Raw genomic sequence first — 18,658 nt, forward strand, 5'->3', positions numbered from 1 at the left:
GGTGCTCGAGCTCCTGGGTGAGTCAGAGGCATGCTGCCGGGATCCTGCAGAGACGCCCCCCCGGCCCCTAGCTAGTCCGTTCATAAGCCCCCTTTTCCAGGACAGGGAAGGGCGGAGTGGGATGGCGGAGGCTGGCTGATGTTCCCTGTAGCTGCAGTTTGGGACTTGGTCTCTCCTTTGCTCAAGGGGTGGTGTCCCTCAGGGTGCCCCTTTTCTGGCCTATGGATGTCCTCGTGCTCCCTTTGTGGAACATACTTGGCTGGGGGGCCTATCTGGCCATCACAAATACAAAGGTACATGCACTCCAGCGTGCAGGATTTAAGCAAAGTCTCTTTTACTGCATAAGCAAGTATCAAAAAGAAGAAATGCATGGGGGTGGCAGATATAACTAATAGATGGGGTTTTTAAAAAATTTTTTTCACTGCTCAGGGTCTAGCCACCCACCCCCCGCCCCGATTTTCCATCACCGAGAGTAACATGACACAGTGATGGGCTAGCTGAAGCTCTTGACCTTGAAGATGACCGTAAGTGGTTGGGCTCTGCCCCCCACAGTGCGGAGAAGCAGCTAGGTATTTAAGAAAATATAGAACCCATCTGAAACCTTGACATTCAAGACAAGACAGCCGGTGATGGTGTGTCAGGAGGGAGAGATCCAAAGATAGTTCAGCAAGCACTCACCTTGGCTGCGTCCAGGGAAGCTACCACCTCCGTGACTTGAGTATAGAATGCCAGCTTTTCCTTTGGCAATCTTGAAAAGTTCTGCTTTCCAGGGACAGGAACAAATGGAGCCTCCTGCGCAGGCCTTGACGAGCTACTAGTCCCCGGGCTGTTGCCTTGTGGCTTCTGCTCCTTCCATGCCCGCAGGCTGGCCGGGACCTGTGGCCTGGAGCAGGGAAGACACTGGACCGCCCTCTCCCGCCCCCGGGGCCAACAGCTCTGGCTCTAGCTGTTGTCATTACGGTTTTACAGCACACAGCGTACCCTTCCCTTCCCCTCACGCAGGCCAGCTCCCTCAGAGACTGCATTCCAGGACACAGATATGAAGGCGGATGGGTGAGTTCTGACCTTGTCCTGCGGTTTCTAATGTGGGAAACAAAGGTGGAAGAAAAATTATTAAATGTCCTTATTAGCTACAGCCCATTGACAAGTCCTTGAAACAGGCAGAGTGACATTCTTCTAGGGACTCAAGGGCCTCTATGTTAATACTTTGCTAAGGGCAAAAGGCAATCTTACCCCAACCCCCAGGACCCTGTGAGTCTACTTTAACATATAAAAATTCCTTTGGAAACTTCCTTTATTTCTAAACACCCCAAAATACGTGTTGGCAATCATCCCCCAAACATACAGCCCACTGATAAACATTTGAAGGGTCTCGTGACTCAGGTTTTGTGAGACAGTAATCAATGACCTTGTCCCAACAACAGCTAGCCCTCTCAAGGTCCTGGATACCTTGCTTCCAAAATTCCTTAGTCACTTAACACTACCCCCTAACCCCCTCCCAACCTGAAAGTGTATAATGGGCTGCTCCTCACAACCCCAGTGCAGCTCTTTCTCCCCATGGGTCCTGTCCCTGTGCTTTAATAAAATCACCTTTTTGCACCAGGGAGGTCTCAGGAGTTCTTTCTTGACCGACAGCTTGGAACCCTATCGCCTTTCCTATGTCAGTTTCTGCTCTGGGTGAGGGTCCAAAGATCATCTTTCCCAGCCTCCCCAGAAGGTCTGTAGGCACTGGCTAGCCTCTGGGGCTGGGCTTAGGGCAGCCACTCAGCCAGCCAGTTCTCTTTGAAACACAAGCACAGCCAAGAGGAAAGAGGGAAGAGGGGCAGGTGCATTACCAGTGTGAAGACAAAAGGGGAAGGGTGGGTCCATCATGTGATGACCCCCACAGTGGATAGTGACAACAGTGGGTGGGTGGGCTGGAGCATATGTTCTTCTAAAAAAAAGGGGGGGGGTGCTTGGAGGGTAAGTCTCAGGGCTTCCAGTAAAACATCTCAACTGTTGAGGACCTACATCCAAGTCACCAGATCCAACTTCCTCCCTCCCATTAGACATAAGGACGGGGTGGGGGGTCCGCAAGAGGGGAGAGGCTGGTGGCCCCGAGTTCCACCCTCCTACCCGTCATCAGGTAATAAAAGTCACTCTGAGGTAAACCAGACCAAATGTCTCTCCTTCCACCACCACGCAGCGGGCAAGCAGCTCCATCCCGGATGGACACCAACTACCCAAGAAGTCACACGCGGTCCCCCACCCACCCTGCCGGCGCAGCCATGTGAGGTCCAAGACACAGGCGGTTTCCATACTAGCAAAATACTTTTATTATTTTATAATGATAAAAGAAGGAAAGTAAAGATTTCTTTTTGGTGTATACCAGAGTTAAGGGCAGTAGAAGAATAAGGGAATTAATGGGATTTTTATGTACTTTGATGACAATAAAAAGTTAACAATACCAACTGTTTGCCATAAAACTTATCATACTCCCCCAAAACACATATATAAAGGATCATAGTTTTAAAATCTATAAAAGTAAAAAATATACAGTCAGAAACTCTAACGCTTATTTCCTCTTTAATATAAAATTGTAAACATTTATTTACACAAAGCAAATGTGTATAACAAAGTCCGAGCACCCTTCTTTTGAGTCATGGCTCCTGGAAGAGGGGATTTGCACTGAAGCGGAGGCGTCTCCTCCCCTGACTCCCCAAAAACCAGATTCATAAATAAAGCCACGGGCAGCTCCCTGGGGGGGACCCAAGCATCACATTTTATTGCTCTGACACTGCAGCGAGAAGCCTGCTGTCTGTCCGGCGGCCCGAGGACTAAGGCAGGGGCAGCCCTCCCCAGGAGGGGACAGAGGTGAGCAGCCAGAGGCAGACCAGGAGAGGAACAGGACCCATCACCAGCCTTCAGCCCGCTATTTTTGGTAGAAAACCCGCTGAAGTCACCCTCTTCCCCTTCAGATTGGGGAACTCACGCAGAGGGTGGAGTCTTCACTGGCTTTATGATTCATTCCCTTCTTTGAAAGCTAAATTCAGCATCTGGGAGGGCAAGGGAGGGCATTTAAAGGGGAAATGGCCCAGACACCACCCAAGGTGGCAAATGGCTATTATAGAGAAGAGGATCTGAGGGTCCAAGAACCCCCAGCAAAGGCACTGCTGGTGCAGAATAATTACCCCTGTGTGCACAACCCTTCGTCCCCTCAAAAGCCACTCAGGCTGCCCACGCGGATTATCTTCCCTGGCTCAATTCTTTACATAGGACACTCCTTGAATCATCTACTTTGAGACTCCAGGGAAATAAACACGGGATTTCAGTTTGTCCCCAGACCACTCTGCATGGAAGCCACTCTTCTCAGTGTCCTCTCTGCTCTCCGACACTGTTTAAAAGGGTCTCACCCTGCACTTACCACTCTGCTTTCATTCTAACCCAAGTGCTCTCTCCATCTGTGTTGTCCAGAAACAGCCCACAGGGAATCCTGTTTTGTGGACTTTTAGCTTAGTCAAGTCCACAGACCTTCAGAGAGACATCCACTCAAATCTGAGAAGGATGTATTAGTGTTATAAAGCCATTCTCTTCAAAAAGTGCAAGTCATCTGGCATGGGAGAGTGGCCAAAGTGGTGAAACCAAGTGGAATTCTCTCCTCCAGCCTGGCCTGCACCCCTCCCCCTTCGGGGCCCCCACGCTCCCTGCTTTCCCTCCTTCCCCCACACCCTTGCCTTCTGGGGAGGGGACGCCCTCCAACCTACAACGCTGGGGCTCCCTAAGGGATTTTAGTGACTCCCCACCAATCTGGTACACTGTCTTCAAGAGGTTTTCCATTTGGGCTGGAGAGACAAAGAGGGGAGGCAGGAAGGTCACGGGAACTGGAGAGGAGGTGAGGACCTCTGTGCGCAGCTCAGCTAGGATCACCTTCCTGATACAGCAAATCCCAGTTTTCAGAGAAACTGCAGAAGGTGGGGAAAGACACAGACACAGGCACCCCAAACATTCCATTTCAGCACGTAGCCTGTGGGCTGGCAAGTCATGAGTGCCGACCCAGGGGGTGCAGCACTGTGGGAGGAGGAAGAAGGTGAGTGGCTGGAGAGGCCACATCTGTGTTCCCAGCGCTGCCACCTCGCGGCATCCTGTTCCTTTTTGGCACATACAGTCACAGGCTGCGCTGACAGAAAGGATCTCCCAGGGACCCTCCCTATCCCCTGAAAAGCAGACAAAGAGCAGGAATAAGAAAGGCTCTTGACCACAAGGAAACCCTCAGTTCCCAATGCCAATCAGTTTAAACCACCACCTATCCTAATCGGTCTTCAAATCTTTAAAAACATTTTTAAACATCTTTTCTATGCTACAAATTGCAAATGGTTCTGCTATACAAAGTTGCAACGAAACCTGTCCCCAGCCTTAGGGCAAGTGGAGAAATCTTGGATTAAGTCAACACGATGGCACACATCGTGGGGTTTCACCGTCATTATTCTTGGGTTTTTTTGGTCATTTAGATAGAAAACCACCTGCAGAACCCTGTCCTGCTGTCCCGACACCAGGCAGTGGATGCCAGCAGAGGGGCTGGGGCCAGCCCGACGGACCGCAACTGCTGGCTGGGAGCTGGAGGTGGGGGGGGGGGGTCCCCGCAGACCCTGGCCAGGGCCCGCCTCGGCCCTGGGGCTCCAATCCTACCCCTCAGCCCTGTTCTCTGGGCCACGAGCTTTTGGTCCAAAGTAGTTGATATTTCTTGAATCTGGGAACAAAAATACAGGCTGTACAAACACTGAGAACACCGCAAACCCTCCAGTTACTGAGGCCCTAAAAGGTCGTCCAAATCATTCATCCACTCTTCCGAAGTCCTGTTCTTCAGCAGGGAGTCGATCAGGTCGGCATCTCCGGCCATGCTGGCCAGCCCACCGGCCCCCGGCTGCCCGCTGTAGGCAAAGGGCAGCTCCTGGCCCGCGGTCCGCACAGGGTATGCCTGAGTGCAGTGCAGTCCCGCCCGGCCTCCCATGGGTGGTGCCGGGCTCTGGCTGAAGGCCCCCAGCTCAGGCCCACTGGGGCTCAGGCCCGGCAAGCCTGGTTGTGGGGCTCCCTGGGGAGGTGCTGGGGCGGGGGCACTGGTCCTCTGCTGCGCGCTCACTGGGGGCAGCATGGACCCCGCCGCAGCTGCCGAGCTCATGGGGGCCATGGGCCTGCTGGGCATCGCCTGGGAGAACTGGGGGCTGGACATTTTCAGGTGGGCCTGCTGCATGTGGAAACTGGAGGCTGCCGTGAAAGGGCTCACGGTGCTGCTCCCCGGGGTCTGGCCGCTCAAGTTTGGCAGACCCTGATGTGGCCACGAGGCGTTCTGGCCTCCCACAGTGGCTGACACCCTTGGGACCTGTGGCTTGGTTAAGCCAGAGTTCAGAGTCCCCTTATTGTGCTGCTGGGAGAGGCTGGAGTTCCCCAGAGAGTTCTGCCCGTAGGCAGCGGAGACCGAGGTGTTCTGGCCCATGCCGGTCTGCCGTGCGATGTGGGCATGTCCGTTGGTGGCCTGTGGCGGCGGCTGGGCAACGATCTGGGTGATGCCAGAGGCCATGCCGTAGAGACCGCCCTGCGGCAGGCTTTGGGAACCAGTGAACTGAGCCACACCCCGGTCCTGCGGGCCTGAGTTTGAAGGGAGAGAGGAAACCGAAGTGTGTCCAGGGCCCATTGGCATCAGATTCCCAGCCTGAGGGAACCCTCGAGGACAGCTGGAGTTAGACGGCCCCAAGTTGTTCATGCCAGGCACAGCACCAGAGGACCCTAGAAGGCAGAGAAGAGCCAGTCAATCGAGCTGGCATTTCTGGGCCCGCTGCCACCGAGAGGCTCTAGGACCCCAGCTGCAGGCACTGTTCTCTGGCGTGAAAGGCCAAATCAGAACACCAGGTATCAGTGGACCCTCAAAGAAGACGGCCCTGTGGGCCAAAGGGGAGCAGGTTTCCCACAGGGTGGAATGGAGGCCAGTCTGGAGCAGTGATGAATTTAAGACCAGCTCAGAGGAGGGGGCCAAAGCCCAGGGCGGGGGAAGCCAGGAGACTCAATGATTCACCCATCAAAGGCCCACTCTGTTTCTGCTCCATGGGAGCCCCATGCCAGCACGGCGGACTCCAAGACGGATATGGCCCAGGGTCTGCCTTGGGGAGGCAAAGGCTCTGTGGTATGACAGGGTGGTAACAACAGCTGGCAGGGCAGGGGACCAGAGGCTCAGTGCCTTGGAAGATCTGGGGATGGCTTCAGAAAAATGGTGACAAAGATACCGGGTTTTCAAAGGGTTGAATTGAAAAACTGATTTTAACAGTTTGGAGAAACGGAGTATTCTAGACAGAGGAGAGAGTGTGAAAATGCCAGAGTTACGAGAGGTGGTCTGTGTGGGGAGCTCTGTGGCTGGGGTACGGGGAGGGTGTCCCCACAGGCTGGGGATACAACTGAACAGAGAGCTGTGGCCAGACTCAGAGAAGTTGGGGGGCCATGTCAAGGGCAGGAATGCAGGGCAACAGGGCAAGTAGAAGGCAACAGTGGTTCCAGGCCCAGGGAGCGGTTACTCAGATCACTCAGGTGAGGGGTACACGAGGTGCTGGCACCATCGGGGTGAAAGAGGGAGGGTGTGAGGTCCTCTCATATTCCTGGAGGGATGGCCCGAGCAAGGGCAGTCAGGTTCCCATGCACATCTGAGATGTGACAGCTGAGACCTCAGAGGGCTATCCGCTTGTGACACCAAAGTAAGCCGACAGGAAGAAAGAGAAGCAGCAAAAAGGCCACACAAACTACCCAAAGTCTCTCCTTAACTGGAAAATAAGAGGGTCACTTTTTGAAGGCACATCACAGCAGAAACAAAGAACTTTCTTAAGAATTACAGAAGCCGGGGCGCCTGGGTGGCTCAGTAGGTTAAGCCTCTGCTTTCAGCTCAGGCCATGATCTCGGGGTCCTGGGATCGAGCCCCGCATCGGGCTCTCTGCTCAGCAGGCATCCTGCTTCCCCTTCTCTCTCTGCCTGCTGCTCTGCCTACTTGTGATCTCTCTCTCTGTCAAATAAATAAAGTCTTAAAAAAAAAAATAAGAATTACAGAACCCATTTCCTGTTGATTAGCTATCCTCCAGCCAGAAATGATTTTACTTCAAAAGACGGCGTGGCCAGAGTGCCCGCCAAAGTGGTCTGCCCCTGCGACCCTTTCTCCCTGACCCCAGGCCTGCAGGCTCCACCGGCACACTGATGTTTACACAACCCAGTTGATCTAGTTAGCCCCTTGCAGGAAGCCATGCAGACAGCAAGAGCCACCCACTCCGTCCCGTGCTGCCTGCACCGCCTCTGCGGTCCCCTCACCTGGGAACTGTCCGACCTGCTGGGGGAAGGTGCTCTGGGTTGGGTCCTGGTACTGGGGAGGCGGGCGTGTCAGGTGCCGCTGAAACTGCTGCTTCTCCTAGAAAATGCCGAGGATCGAAGAACAAAACAACAAGACCCACATAAAACAAAAACAACAGAGTCAGAGCAGATAAAAGCACACCCCTATGTTTGTTACTCACGGATGCATTCCTGTGGACACAATGCTTGTGGTTTCATTTGGGGGATTTTTAATAAACTGAGTGAAACAGAACAATGGCGCAGATCTAAGGAGCAATGATTTAAAAAAGAAAACAAAAACAACGGCGGTGTATTGGTTTAAAAAAAGTTGGGCGGGGAGCACCTGGGTGGCTCAGTCGGTTGGGCATCCCACTCTTGGTTTCGGCTCAGGTTACGGTCTCAAGACCGTGAGATGGAGCCCTATATCGGGCTTGGAGCTGGGCATGGGGCCTCCTTAAGATTCTCTCTCTCCCGCTGCCCCCTCCCAAAGGGCAGATCAGCCAAACGCGAATCAAAGCCACAGTGCCATACCACTTCACGCCCACCAGGATGGCGAGAACCAAAAAGACAAGTACGGGAAAGCTGAAGAGAGACTGGCGCTCTCACGCCACTGTGGGCATGTAAAATGGCATGGCCACTTGGGAGAACAGTCTGGCAGCTCCTTGCAGCGCACCACGTAAGAACTACCAAAGGACCCCGCGATTCCACCCCTGGAATACACTCAACAGAGCTGAAAACCTCCAACCATAAGAAGGGGGAACAACCAGTGAATGGATAAATCAAATGAAGCTTATCCACACAAGAGAGTACTGCTCAGCCATGGGAAGGAAGGAAACACTGGTGTGCACCACAACACAGGCGGTAGCTTTTTTTTTTTTTTTTTTTAAGATTTTATTTATTTATTTGACAGAGAGAGAGATCACTAGTAGGCAGAGAGGCAGGCAGAGACAGAGGGGGAAGCAGGCTCCCTGCTGAGCAGAGAGCCTGGTGTGGGGCTCAATCCCAGGACTCTGAGATCATGACCTGAGCCAAAGGCAGAGGCTTAACCCAGTGAGCCACCCAGGTGCCCCAACAGGCGGTAGCTTCTAATGGGCATACGGCTTCTTTTCAGGGGCTGAAAACGGATGAAATCGACTGTGGTGATGGTTGCACTCCTGTGTGAATATAGTAAAAACCACTGAATTGTACACTTCAAATGGGTGGATTCAAGGTCATGTGACTCGAGTCCCAATAAAGCTGTTATTTTTAAAAATGGCAGAACTGAGGCAGAGATGTGGGCTTTAAAGTCATTCTCAATCACCTTTGTCTTCTGGGTAGCTGCTTCTTCTCTTATGACTTTAAAGATGGAATCTGAAATCCTGAGCACTGCTGTCACCTTGGTGTCTGCGCACCAGACTTGGGGACCGAGCAGATGAACTGCAGGATGTGGGGTGGGTGGGTGGGGCTTGGTGGGCTTGATTCTAGAACTCGAGGGCCGCAGGGACATTTCCATTTCCCTGTGTCATATTCTGGCTCATCACAAACTACGCTTACAACAAAGCTGGATCCCACATTGAACCAGGAGACCAAGGAGCTCAGTGCTCTGGCAGCTGCAGACACAGGACATGGAAAAACACCCCTAACAAATATAGTTTAAGCCACAGATTTGCCTTCACGAATCCCCACCAAGTGATATGAAAGCTGCTTCTGACACAGGCCACCACTGCCTGAGAAACGCCACACTCCTGAGAAGGGGCTGAAAAGGGCAAGGGGGGGGCACCTGGGTGGCTCAGTCGCTCAAGGGGAGTCTGCTTGAGTCTTTCGCTCTAAAATAAATAAATCAATCTTTAAAAAAAAAATTTAGGGGCGCCTGGGTGGCTCAGTGGGTTAAGCCTCTGCCTTCGGCTCGGGTCATGATCCCAGGGTCCTGGGATCGAGCCCCGCATCGGGCTCTCTGCTCAGCGGGGAGCCTGCTTCTCCCTCTGTCTCTGCCTGCCGCTCTGCCTACTTGTGCTCTCTGCCAAATGAATAAATAAGTAATCTTAAAAAAATAATAATAAAATTTAAAAAAGTTTAAAAAGGGCAAAGGACACACAGCAGGCCCATACACACACGCACACACACACAGTGGGGCCGACGGCCGAGCAGCGACACCGGAGACAGGTGAAGATGCAGCTGGCGGGGGTCTCTTCCCCTCTCGCTTTACCTGTTCTGCCAGAAGGTGCTGCTGCCTTTGTAAGAACTGCTGTTGCTGCAGATGCTTTTGCTGCTGCTCTCTCTGTTTCTGCTGGTCCAAAAGCAAGTGATGCTGCTTCATGACTGCCGCCTGCTGCTGGCTGCTGAGATAGGGGGCGCTGCTGCGCGTGCTGGCCGCGGATGCAGCGGGCGGCTGGCTCCCCACGCCACCGGCCGGGGCAGCCACAGGGACGCTGGGCGGGTTCTGCTCCTGTGAGCGCAGAGAAGGGGGGTCTCAGGTCAGGGGGCACACAGTGGAGTCTATAAGCTTCTGCCCACCGCCCCCCACCCAGTCACCGCAGAGCCAAGGGCACACATCCTCCACGGCCAGGCGGAGGCGCGAACACCCGCGTATCCCGGCACAGCAAGCAGCAGCGTCACCAGTGGTAAAGACTTGACATCTAAGTCCGTCTATTCGCACGCATGACTCTCCGTCAGCAGCCGGAGCTTCTAAATCCTCACTTTCTGGAATGTGTGAGTGCAGACTGGCCCCCAGAGGAGGAACGCTCTGCCGGATGGAGACAAGATGTTCCAAATGGGCCAACCTCACGTCCCCCGCCATGGGACTGTCCCTGAACTGCCTGAAGCCGTACCACGTGTCTGTCTGTGTAGAGCATTTTCCTGGGACCAGACTGCTGGGCTTTTGTCAGATATGCTCACAAAATACTGAGTATCAGTGAAAACTTGAATAAATATTCTCAATTAACACAAGGGGTAGAAGTGAGAGTCATGTCAGAGGCTCCACAGTATTATCCCGTCATGACTTACATTTAAAAAGGGGGATATTGGGGTGCCTGGGTGGCTCAGTGGGTTAACCCTCTCTCTGCCTTTGGTTCAGGTCATGATCTCAGGGTCCTGGGATCGAGCCCCGCATTAGGCCTCCTGCTCAGAGGGAAGCCTGCTGCACCCCGCACTCCTGCCCGCCTCTCTTCCTACTTGTGATCTCTGTCAAATAAATAAATAAAATCTTGGAAAAAAAATAAAGAAAAAAAGGGGGAAATTTAACTTGAAAAGGGAAAAAGGGAAAAAGCAATGATCATTTAAAGGATCCCAACTTTCCAGTCCTTATGAGCCTGGACATTTCATCCTTACAAGAGTCTCATCTTCAAGCAGATGCACCGAGGTAATCTGCTCACCTGCCCCCCTCAAGTCTCCGAGTGCTTTGTGAGGCGCTAAGCACTGGCAGTTGTCACGCTCTTCAGGATGCTCCCAGGAGCTGTGCAGAGCCCCCTGGCTGGCAGCAGCAGCAGCAGCATCAACATTTACATGCGTGCACTCCTGCTGGGAGATGCCCAACCTGCTTCCAGTTTGGGGCAATTAGAAATAACGATGCAATGAATATCCTGTATCTAATTTTCCTATTTTTTTAGGGATTGTTTCTTGCAGGGGTATAATGTGTCAATGCTTACGAACATTTTTATGGCTTAAGAAGAATATCTAATGCCAAATTACTTCCCACCAGCACCAGGCCTGTGTATACACCCTCCTCACCAGAGGGACATCGACTTCCCAATTTTTATCATTACCAACACTAGGATTTTAATTTTTAAAATTTCATAAATCCACACCGGAAGTTGCAAGGGTACTGGCCGCAGGCTTCCTTATAGTCATGAATACCCAGAGACGACGGGGTACACCAACACCAGGGCATGCCTCAAAACTGCGGCCACACGACTGGTAACAAGTATCAAGAGAGCTACATGTCCAGACACGAAGGACAGTCCGGGACACGCCATGGAGGGAGAAAACAAGTGCGCTCCCCTCTGTCCTGGAGGAAGTTGGGGGAACACGCCATCACTGTGAGAAGGTTGCCAGGGAAGAGACATCTTCGAACACATCTGACCATGAGGAGAAATGCAAACAGTGATCATGGTAAGACTGGTGCTTGACCATTCTCCACCCTACAGAGCTACGTGACTCTGCCAGGCTGCACGGGGTTTAAATCTTAAGGTACTTGGCAAAGATCTGAAAGGTGGTTTAAAATTTAAAAAGGCAAAGCCTCTAAGAAGCACATCAAGTGTGACCTCTACCTGCAGAACACAGACCACACCTGACTGAATTTACACTGCATGGCAGGCAGGAGAACTCGATGCCTCCGCCCAGGTGCCCGGTGATGCCTCAAACGTATGGATACTTTAAACCAAGTTACACCAGGGAATTCTACCTTATTTTTGCTTATTCAGAATCGAGCCCACTTTGCTCAGCCGATTTTCTCCCTCCAGGGACTCAAAGGCCAAGGGCAGCTGCTCCCTGCCTCCCTCCCACTGACTGCAGGGGTACACAGTGACAGAGAGGGAAGCCGCGAGCTCACCTGGCTAGGTGGAACCAGTGACCGGAAGGGCATGTTCCCTGGCTTTGGTTTCATCAGAAACAAGGAGTTCTGCTCACTGCTCAGATGAGGCAGCTGCTGGGGAAGGTAAGCCATGAGGGTGGCCTTGCTCTGGCCGGACGCGGGGCCGCCTTGCCCGCAGTCGGCTTTGTAATGAGACAGGGGTTTGGTGTTGCCGTAGTCCAGCACCGAGCCCTGGCTAGGCACGGTGCTCTGATTCAGGTTACTTGACGGTGGGTGACTCAGCAGGTTCACATGGCCAGCCTGGAGGTAGGGGCCTCCGGGCCGCGGGGAGCTCTTGTTCACTCCGGGCATCATGAGCAGTTTGGGGCTGGTAAAGTCTTGCTTGTAGCCGGGAGGGCTGGCAGGCTTCTCCAAGGGATAAGGGACGTTCAGGGGGCTGTGGGAGGGGCCTGTCTGCTGCCATGGGGACATCTGGCCTGGGGCTGGTGCGGAGGTGGCCGGCTGTGGGTTTTGGAGCATCTGCTCGCGCTTCTGCTTGGCAGCGATCTGCTGCAGCTGGTGGGCAGAGGACAGCTCCGAGGCCCCTCCCGGGCCCTGGCTGGGCAACACCACACCGGAGAGGGCTCTTGGGGCATTCGGGGCCTGCACTGATGCCGGCATCAGGGTGGGACTGGGGTTGTCGGCCCCGGGCTGACCAGAGGCGTGGAACAGAGGTTGAGCGCCCCCCAGATTGGGTGACTCTGTGCTGCCAGGGCCGGCTGAAGGCCCCATAAAGGTCTGTCCTGCAGACCCAGCCCTCACTTGTGGAGAGCCTAACTGTTCTTGTTCGAAGGCTGCCGGAGAGAATTCTGTCTTAATATTAATGTCCTGTGCCAATGGGGTCTGTGTGGCCGACCCAGACGACTCTGGGTCTTTCTTCTCTTCAAAGTCCTCATTAAACAGATCCTTCATGTCTTCATCGGGCACTGACCTGTTCAGCTCCTCGATAAGCTCCTTCCACTCCTGCTCATTAAGGTTGAGGTCAGGCATGAGGTTGCTCTGAGATATGGAGCCCCCGGCCCCTGTGATCATGCAAGGCAGGTCATCGACGGGCTCTTGCTTCAGCTCTTTACTCAGGCTCAGAGAAAAGGGTTCCCCGGGGTTGCTGCCCCCGTTCAAGTGGAGGCTCGCATCTGCCAGACACTTCTTGCTGAGGGAGTCCAGCCCCAGGGAGTGCTTGCTGCTGGCCTGCAGTGCCTCGGTGCTGGGCTTGTCAGGCTGCCCCAGGGGGGAGGCCGGGGGCAGGCCATTGGAAGCAACGGCTACACCCAGAGGGGCCTCACGCCGGGTCTTCTTGTGTCCAGGAAAGAGGTCTCCATAGCCATTCTGCTGCTCGCCATTCTGAGGAGAGGTGGTGCTATCGAGGTTCCTCTTCACCGTATCATGGAGATGCTGCAAAACACGTACAAGAGGGATTTACGACACAGCATCGTGTAGGAGGCCCCTCCGCGGCTGCTGCTGACGTCAGTCGGGGCCCACACCCCACAGCACTCTAATGACTGTGCTTGTCCAGCTCATGCTCCCTCCACCCCCACTTCCCTTCTCCCAGGTCCCATGGCTGGGCCTGACTCCCGACCACTACCTGCGCTCCAGGAAAGCGAGCCCTCGTCAGTCAGCGCATGGGTTCCTGGCTTCCGGGGCCCTCTCTTCCCACAGGACGCAAGCCTGATGCTGCCCATAGTCGTCTAGTTGGAGAGTGTGCCCAAGAATGGAGCCGATGAGAAAGAACCAGAAGATACAGATCCGTTCTCGAGGGCGCTAAGTCCGGGTTGTCCAGGAGACCACTGCCCCTGGACTTCTCACTTCGGGGAACCAAAGAATTCCTCCCGTGTTTAAGCTGATTTAATGCGGATTTCTATCGCTTTCCGCAGGAAGGAGCCCTGGTTGCTAGGGGCTCCTTCTCAGGCCTCAGTGGGGGCAGCTCACCAGCACCAGGCCACGCTTCCCGCCCTGTGCAGCCTCTCGAGGAGCCATTGCCTGGCCCCATCCCTTCTCCCCAGGCAGGGCTGCTCCCATGTGCCCACCCTCCTCCCTGCGGCAGGCCAAGCAGCTTCCAATCCCCTGTGCCCAGTCACGAGCCCTGGCAAACCCCACTTCTTATCGGAAGCAAGGGCTGTGTGCAGATCAAGACAAAAGAATTGGTTGCTGTGGAATTCATGCGCCACGGGACCCACGCAGACACGGCTACAGGAGAAGACAGAGGCCCTCCAGAAGCAGCTGAGCAACCACGCCCTGAGACGGGGCTCCAGATGCAGGGTTTCGTGAAGAGAATGCGACAACGAGAGTGGGGAGGAGAGAAGGTGGTATCGTTCTACTCTTTCCCCAGCCTCGTTTTCAGCTCCTGAGACAGGACTCCTCCAAGTGGAGGTGCCTACACTCAGCTCCTAACAGGCTGTTGCTCCTTTCCAGGCTTACTTTAGTTACATTTTTGTCCTTCACCCTCCCTCCCACTGACCCTAAGCATCTACACTACGCTATTTACATAGTTCCGAATGGTAGATGTCATTGTATCTTTAAATAGCCACCAGAGGAGTCGGTAGCACCTAGAACTCCAGACCGCTGTCCTCTGGTTACAGAGAAGGGCTACACAGACCCAGCGCAGCAGCCCGAGGAGCCTGCGTGCGTGAGCGCTCTGACCGGGACTCCTGCCCAAGGCGACTCCTCGGGCACCAGCTCTCAGCAGCAAACCACCTCCTAGATACAGATGCACAACGAGCAAGGAAACAAGGAGGGCAATTTTCTTAATCTGGAGTTCCAATTCCATTGCTCCCTTGCCTTTGTTTATCCCCACTTCAAGATTTTCCGCTTTCTTTACTGTTAAAGCCCACTGCACAGGGCTCTGTAAATCCTGGCTGAGTTTGTATTTCTCTAAATCCGTGTCTGGGTACCTAAGTTAGCTCAGAAACACTTAGGGATACTCAATAGGCAGAACAGTAGGGCAGAGGTGTAAGGTGATCCTAGGACCCTACAAGAAGACAGCCGCCTTCCTTTCACGTGGGTTCTTCTGCTTCCTGCTGCCACCTAGGGGTGGGAGCGGGGAAGGGACCCATGCTCTTGATAACGGACCTTTCTAAGATCTACTGTTGGGAAGTCAATTCATAGCCATTTAATCTGTCACAAGGAAATCAAAATGAGTTCATTTTCCTTGGATTTTTTAATCTTTCTATTATTTCTTTTTGGAAAATCATTCGTTCCTCAGTATCAGCTTGGGGTCGTCTGTGAACCTGGGAGCTCAGTTTTCCACTCCCCTAAGGGGGAAGATGGAAACCTAGGAGGTCAGGACACTTGATGAGTCAGCTGGCTGTCCCAGATTAGAAACAGAATCTTTCTTTGCCTGAACAATTATAAAAGCCACCACTCCCTCTTTCAATATCTGCATGCAAACAGCTGCAGACAAGTTCCAAAGGAACAACTCAATTTTGCAATCCCATTACTTTCGGCCAAAGGAAACAGTGGGTCATTTTCTCAACTGCTCACAAAGTGTACCTGGGATGTGAGGGGGGGAGGTGAGGAGTGGAATGTGGTGGCCCTGGCAGATTTTTTCAATCTGGGGCATTTGCAGGAATGCCTGATATGTGCAGGGCACTGGAGAGGAAGAAGAAGATGGGTAAACCATGGAGACTAACCTCCAGGAATTTACAACAGAGTGGGCAGACAGCCTGAACGGATTATAAATTATATAAGAATAAACACAGTAAGAGACATAAAGCATCCAAAACTGGCTGCCATGGATAAACACACAGGCTTGCTCTCAGCAGATTTGGTACTTGTGGGTGCTCAGTGCAGAGGCTCCCGTCCTAACCATCAGGGTTCCAGGAGGATCTGGTTCTGGACAACATGATCTGGTGTTCATTTCCTTTGCAAGGGGGTTTTGTTAAAGGGTGCCAAGTGCCTGATGCTAAGCTGGAGGCCCTGCATGCTCACCCAGTCTTCCACCAAAGGACCCTGCAGGCCTCTGCCACCCACCACTGAAGTTCCAGTGCACTTTCTAGTCAGACTAACCACAGGCTAACACCTGTACTCTTGCACTGAGCCAACAAACACATGTGGCTGCATAAGACAGGGGTGGCTCTCTCCTCCATATTCCTTACATGTGGGCAGTCACCTGGGGCAGCACCAGTGCTTCCTGTTCCTTCTCAGGTCCTCTTTTCCTCAGTCATCCTCCTAGCAGCCAAACACCTCCCCCCGACCCCCGCCTGGAGAGTCAGTACCCTGACCCACTGCAATATGGGTTCCATCCTCTGGGGATGCTGGGCAGGGATGAGTAGAAGGGAGACTTTAGGGCTGCTTTCCCTGAGGCCAGCAAAGACCTTGGTGCTGTTAAATGCAGTCCACAATTTCAGTCTTTCCCTCCATCAACGGCCTTTTAATAATTCCCTGCATTTTAAAGTTCTCTATCCTCCTATTTCTTTACCACACTATCTTGCTTTCTCTTCTACTTTTCTGGTTGTTTCTTCTAGATTCCTTTGAGATAGGTCTCCCCTTCAAATGAGGATGGGAGTCCTCTTTTTTTTTTTAAATTTTTAAAAAAAGATTTATTGATTCATTTGAGAGAGAGAGTGTGCATGCGAGTGTATGAGCAGGGGGGAGGGGCAAGTGGAGAGAGAGAGAGAAAAGCCCAAGCAGACTCTTCACTGAGCACAGAGTCCAACAAGGGGCTCACTTCCATGACTCATGAGATCATGACCTGAGCCAAAGCCAAGGGTCGGACACCCAAATGAGCGACCCAACTGCCCCCCTCTTTTATTCTATACACACTCTGATCTTATCTACTCCCATGGCTTCAAATTCCTATGACTGAACATCATACTCAGAATAGACCCAACTGCCAGGGATCAAGTGCTGTTCTATCAGCCCTCACCCTCCATCCAACCTCCTTTTCCATGCTCCCCTTGGTATAGCACACTGAGTCACACCAGCCTTCTTACAGTTCCTCAAATGTGCTGTCTGCCTCAGGGCCTTTGCACTTGTTCTCTTTGCCCAAAACACTTCTTCCCCATCTTCCTAGGAGCACATAATTTGGGCCCCTCATCTCCTAAAAGTCATAGAACGACTATTCTCCATCTCTCCAACCTATCTCCTTGTTAACTCCCCCATGGAGGCACTCACGTGAATAAGCCGAGCTTCCCCCATTAGAATGAAAAGCAGAGACCCAGTACCTAGAACAGTGCCTGGCACTCAGTAAGTATTTGTGAATGAATGCGCTCCTACCCACCATGTCAAGAGAGCTCCAGACCCCCGCCTGTCCAACCACCCACCTGATGTGCAGGGTGTATCACAGATAATCCAGACTTAATCTGTCCCAACCTGAAGCAGCCTCTCCCCAGTCCCATTTTCCTTTCTCTGTTCCTGTCCCCAACAGTGTCACTACCATCCACCTAGTCATATAAGCCAGAACCAGAGAACAGCTCTAGCCCCTTCTTCTCCACTCCTTGCATCCAATCAACACCCTTGTCCTGCTGAGATCACCTCCTCAGCATTCTTGGATCTATCTACACATTAACTTCTCTTGCTTGAATCATTTCAGCCACGTCTACAGCCAGGCTCCTTGCAATCTCTGCCCTTAACTACATTCCACACTACAGTCAGAGTGACTGCATCGAAGGGCAAATCTGATCCTGTCCCTCTCCTCCTGAAAGCTCTTCAATGGCACCTCGTTGCCCTTAGGTCTTGGTCACCCTGAGCTCAGCTCCGCTGTCCTCCTGGCTCCGGCACTAGTTTTAACTCTCCAACTTTCCCACCACACCCATGCTGCACCCCAGTGCTACAGCTCTCTGGAGTGCTGTGGAAGTGTAGGCTGAAACATACAAATCCTTTTTTTTTTTTTTTAAGATTATTTATTTATTTGACAGAGAGAGGCATAGCGAGAGAGGGAACATAAGCAGGCGGAGTGGGAGAGGGAGAAGCCGGCTTCCCGCTGAGTGGCAAGCCTGATGTGGGGCTCGATCCCAGAACCCTGGGATCATGACCCGAGCCGAAGGCAGCTGCTTAACTGACTAAGCCACGCAGGTGCCCCACAAATCCTTAACTTTTAAAGGCAGCAATTCAACCTAATACCATGATCACTTTTCCTTCTCCCCTGTTCTTTTTGTACCCTGTACAGACACTCAGGAACCCTGACTGTTGGTGGAAAAGACCATCTCCAGGTAAAGTTGACCTACTTTCAGGTACCATTCAAGATTTCAGTGATTTGAGGGACAATGCGGGAAATCCGTGTCGAGTAGCAACCTTGGGAAGGCACGAGTCTGAGCCAAATGCCACAGGGCCAAGTCATTACTTCCTCAGTGGCCTTGCTGACTGCTCAGTACCTGCCCCTAGCTACTCCTCATGGTGTCAGAATCTCACGCAACCTTGAAAGGCATGCTGTGAAGGAGGATCACTGGTCCTGTCTTCCAGCAGATGAAAGTCAGATTGCATGATGCTTCCCAAGGCGGGAGGCATTGGGGCTCAAAGGAAGAGAAGGGTCTGCTGCCGACCCTCCCTCCTGGCCGCCCCGCCTCCCTCCTGGTCAGACGGGAAGGGCCCGCGTCAACTCTGCTGCCACCTGTGAGGCTGAGTGAGGCATCTGGTATGAAACCTAGGCAGCAGGGAGTGAGTCAGAACTGCAGGCTGTGAGAAGAGCACCTCCCCTCTGCCAAGCATGAAGAAGCCCATCAAGAAAATGGGCCATGCCGTGAGGAAATCACACACACATACTAAAGAAAAAGAAAAAGATCACAGAACCAAATATAACCTGCTTCTAAAGATTCCCACTTTTTTTTTTTTTAAAGATTTTAT

At 52.8% G+C, this 18,658-nt stretch overlaps 1 protein-coding gene across 1 annotated transcript in view; it reads right to left on the bottom strand.

Annotated features, from left to right (window-relative positions):
* Positions 1 to 2,300: 2,300 nt before the first annotated feature.
* Positions 2,301 to 18,658, bottom strand: part of MAML1 (mastermind like transcriptional coactivator 1) — a 45,667-nt gene continuing 29,309 nt past the window's right edge. The window contains exons 2-5 of the mRNA XM_080803455.1: positions 11,861 to 13,273; positions 9,521 to 9,760; positions 7,318 to 7,414; positions 2,301 to 5,760 (exon numbers count right to left, since the gene is read on the bottom strand). Coding sequence (XP_080659581.1) covers positions 4,781 to 5,760; positions 7,318 to 7,414; positions 9,521 to 9,760; positions 11,861 to 13,273 — 2,730 coding nt within the window. The 3' untranslated portion in view covers positions 2,301 to 4,780. The remainder of the gene's footprint in view (positions 5,761 to 7,317; positions 7,415 to 9,520; positions 9,761 to 11,860; positions 13,274 to 18,658) is intronic.

This window comes from Martes martes (genome assembly GCF_963455335.1).
Source record: "Martes martes genome assembly, chromosome: 5".
NCBI classification, from domain to species: Eukaryota; Metazoa; Chordata; class Mammalia; order Carnivora; family Mustelidae; genus Martes; species Martes martes.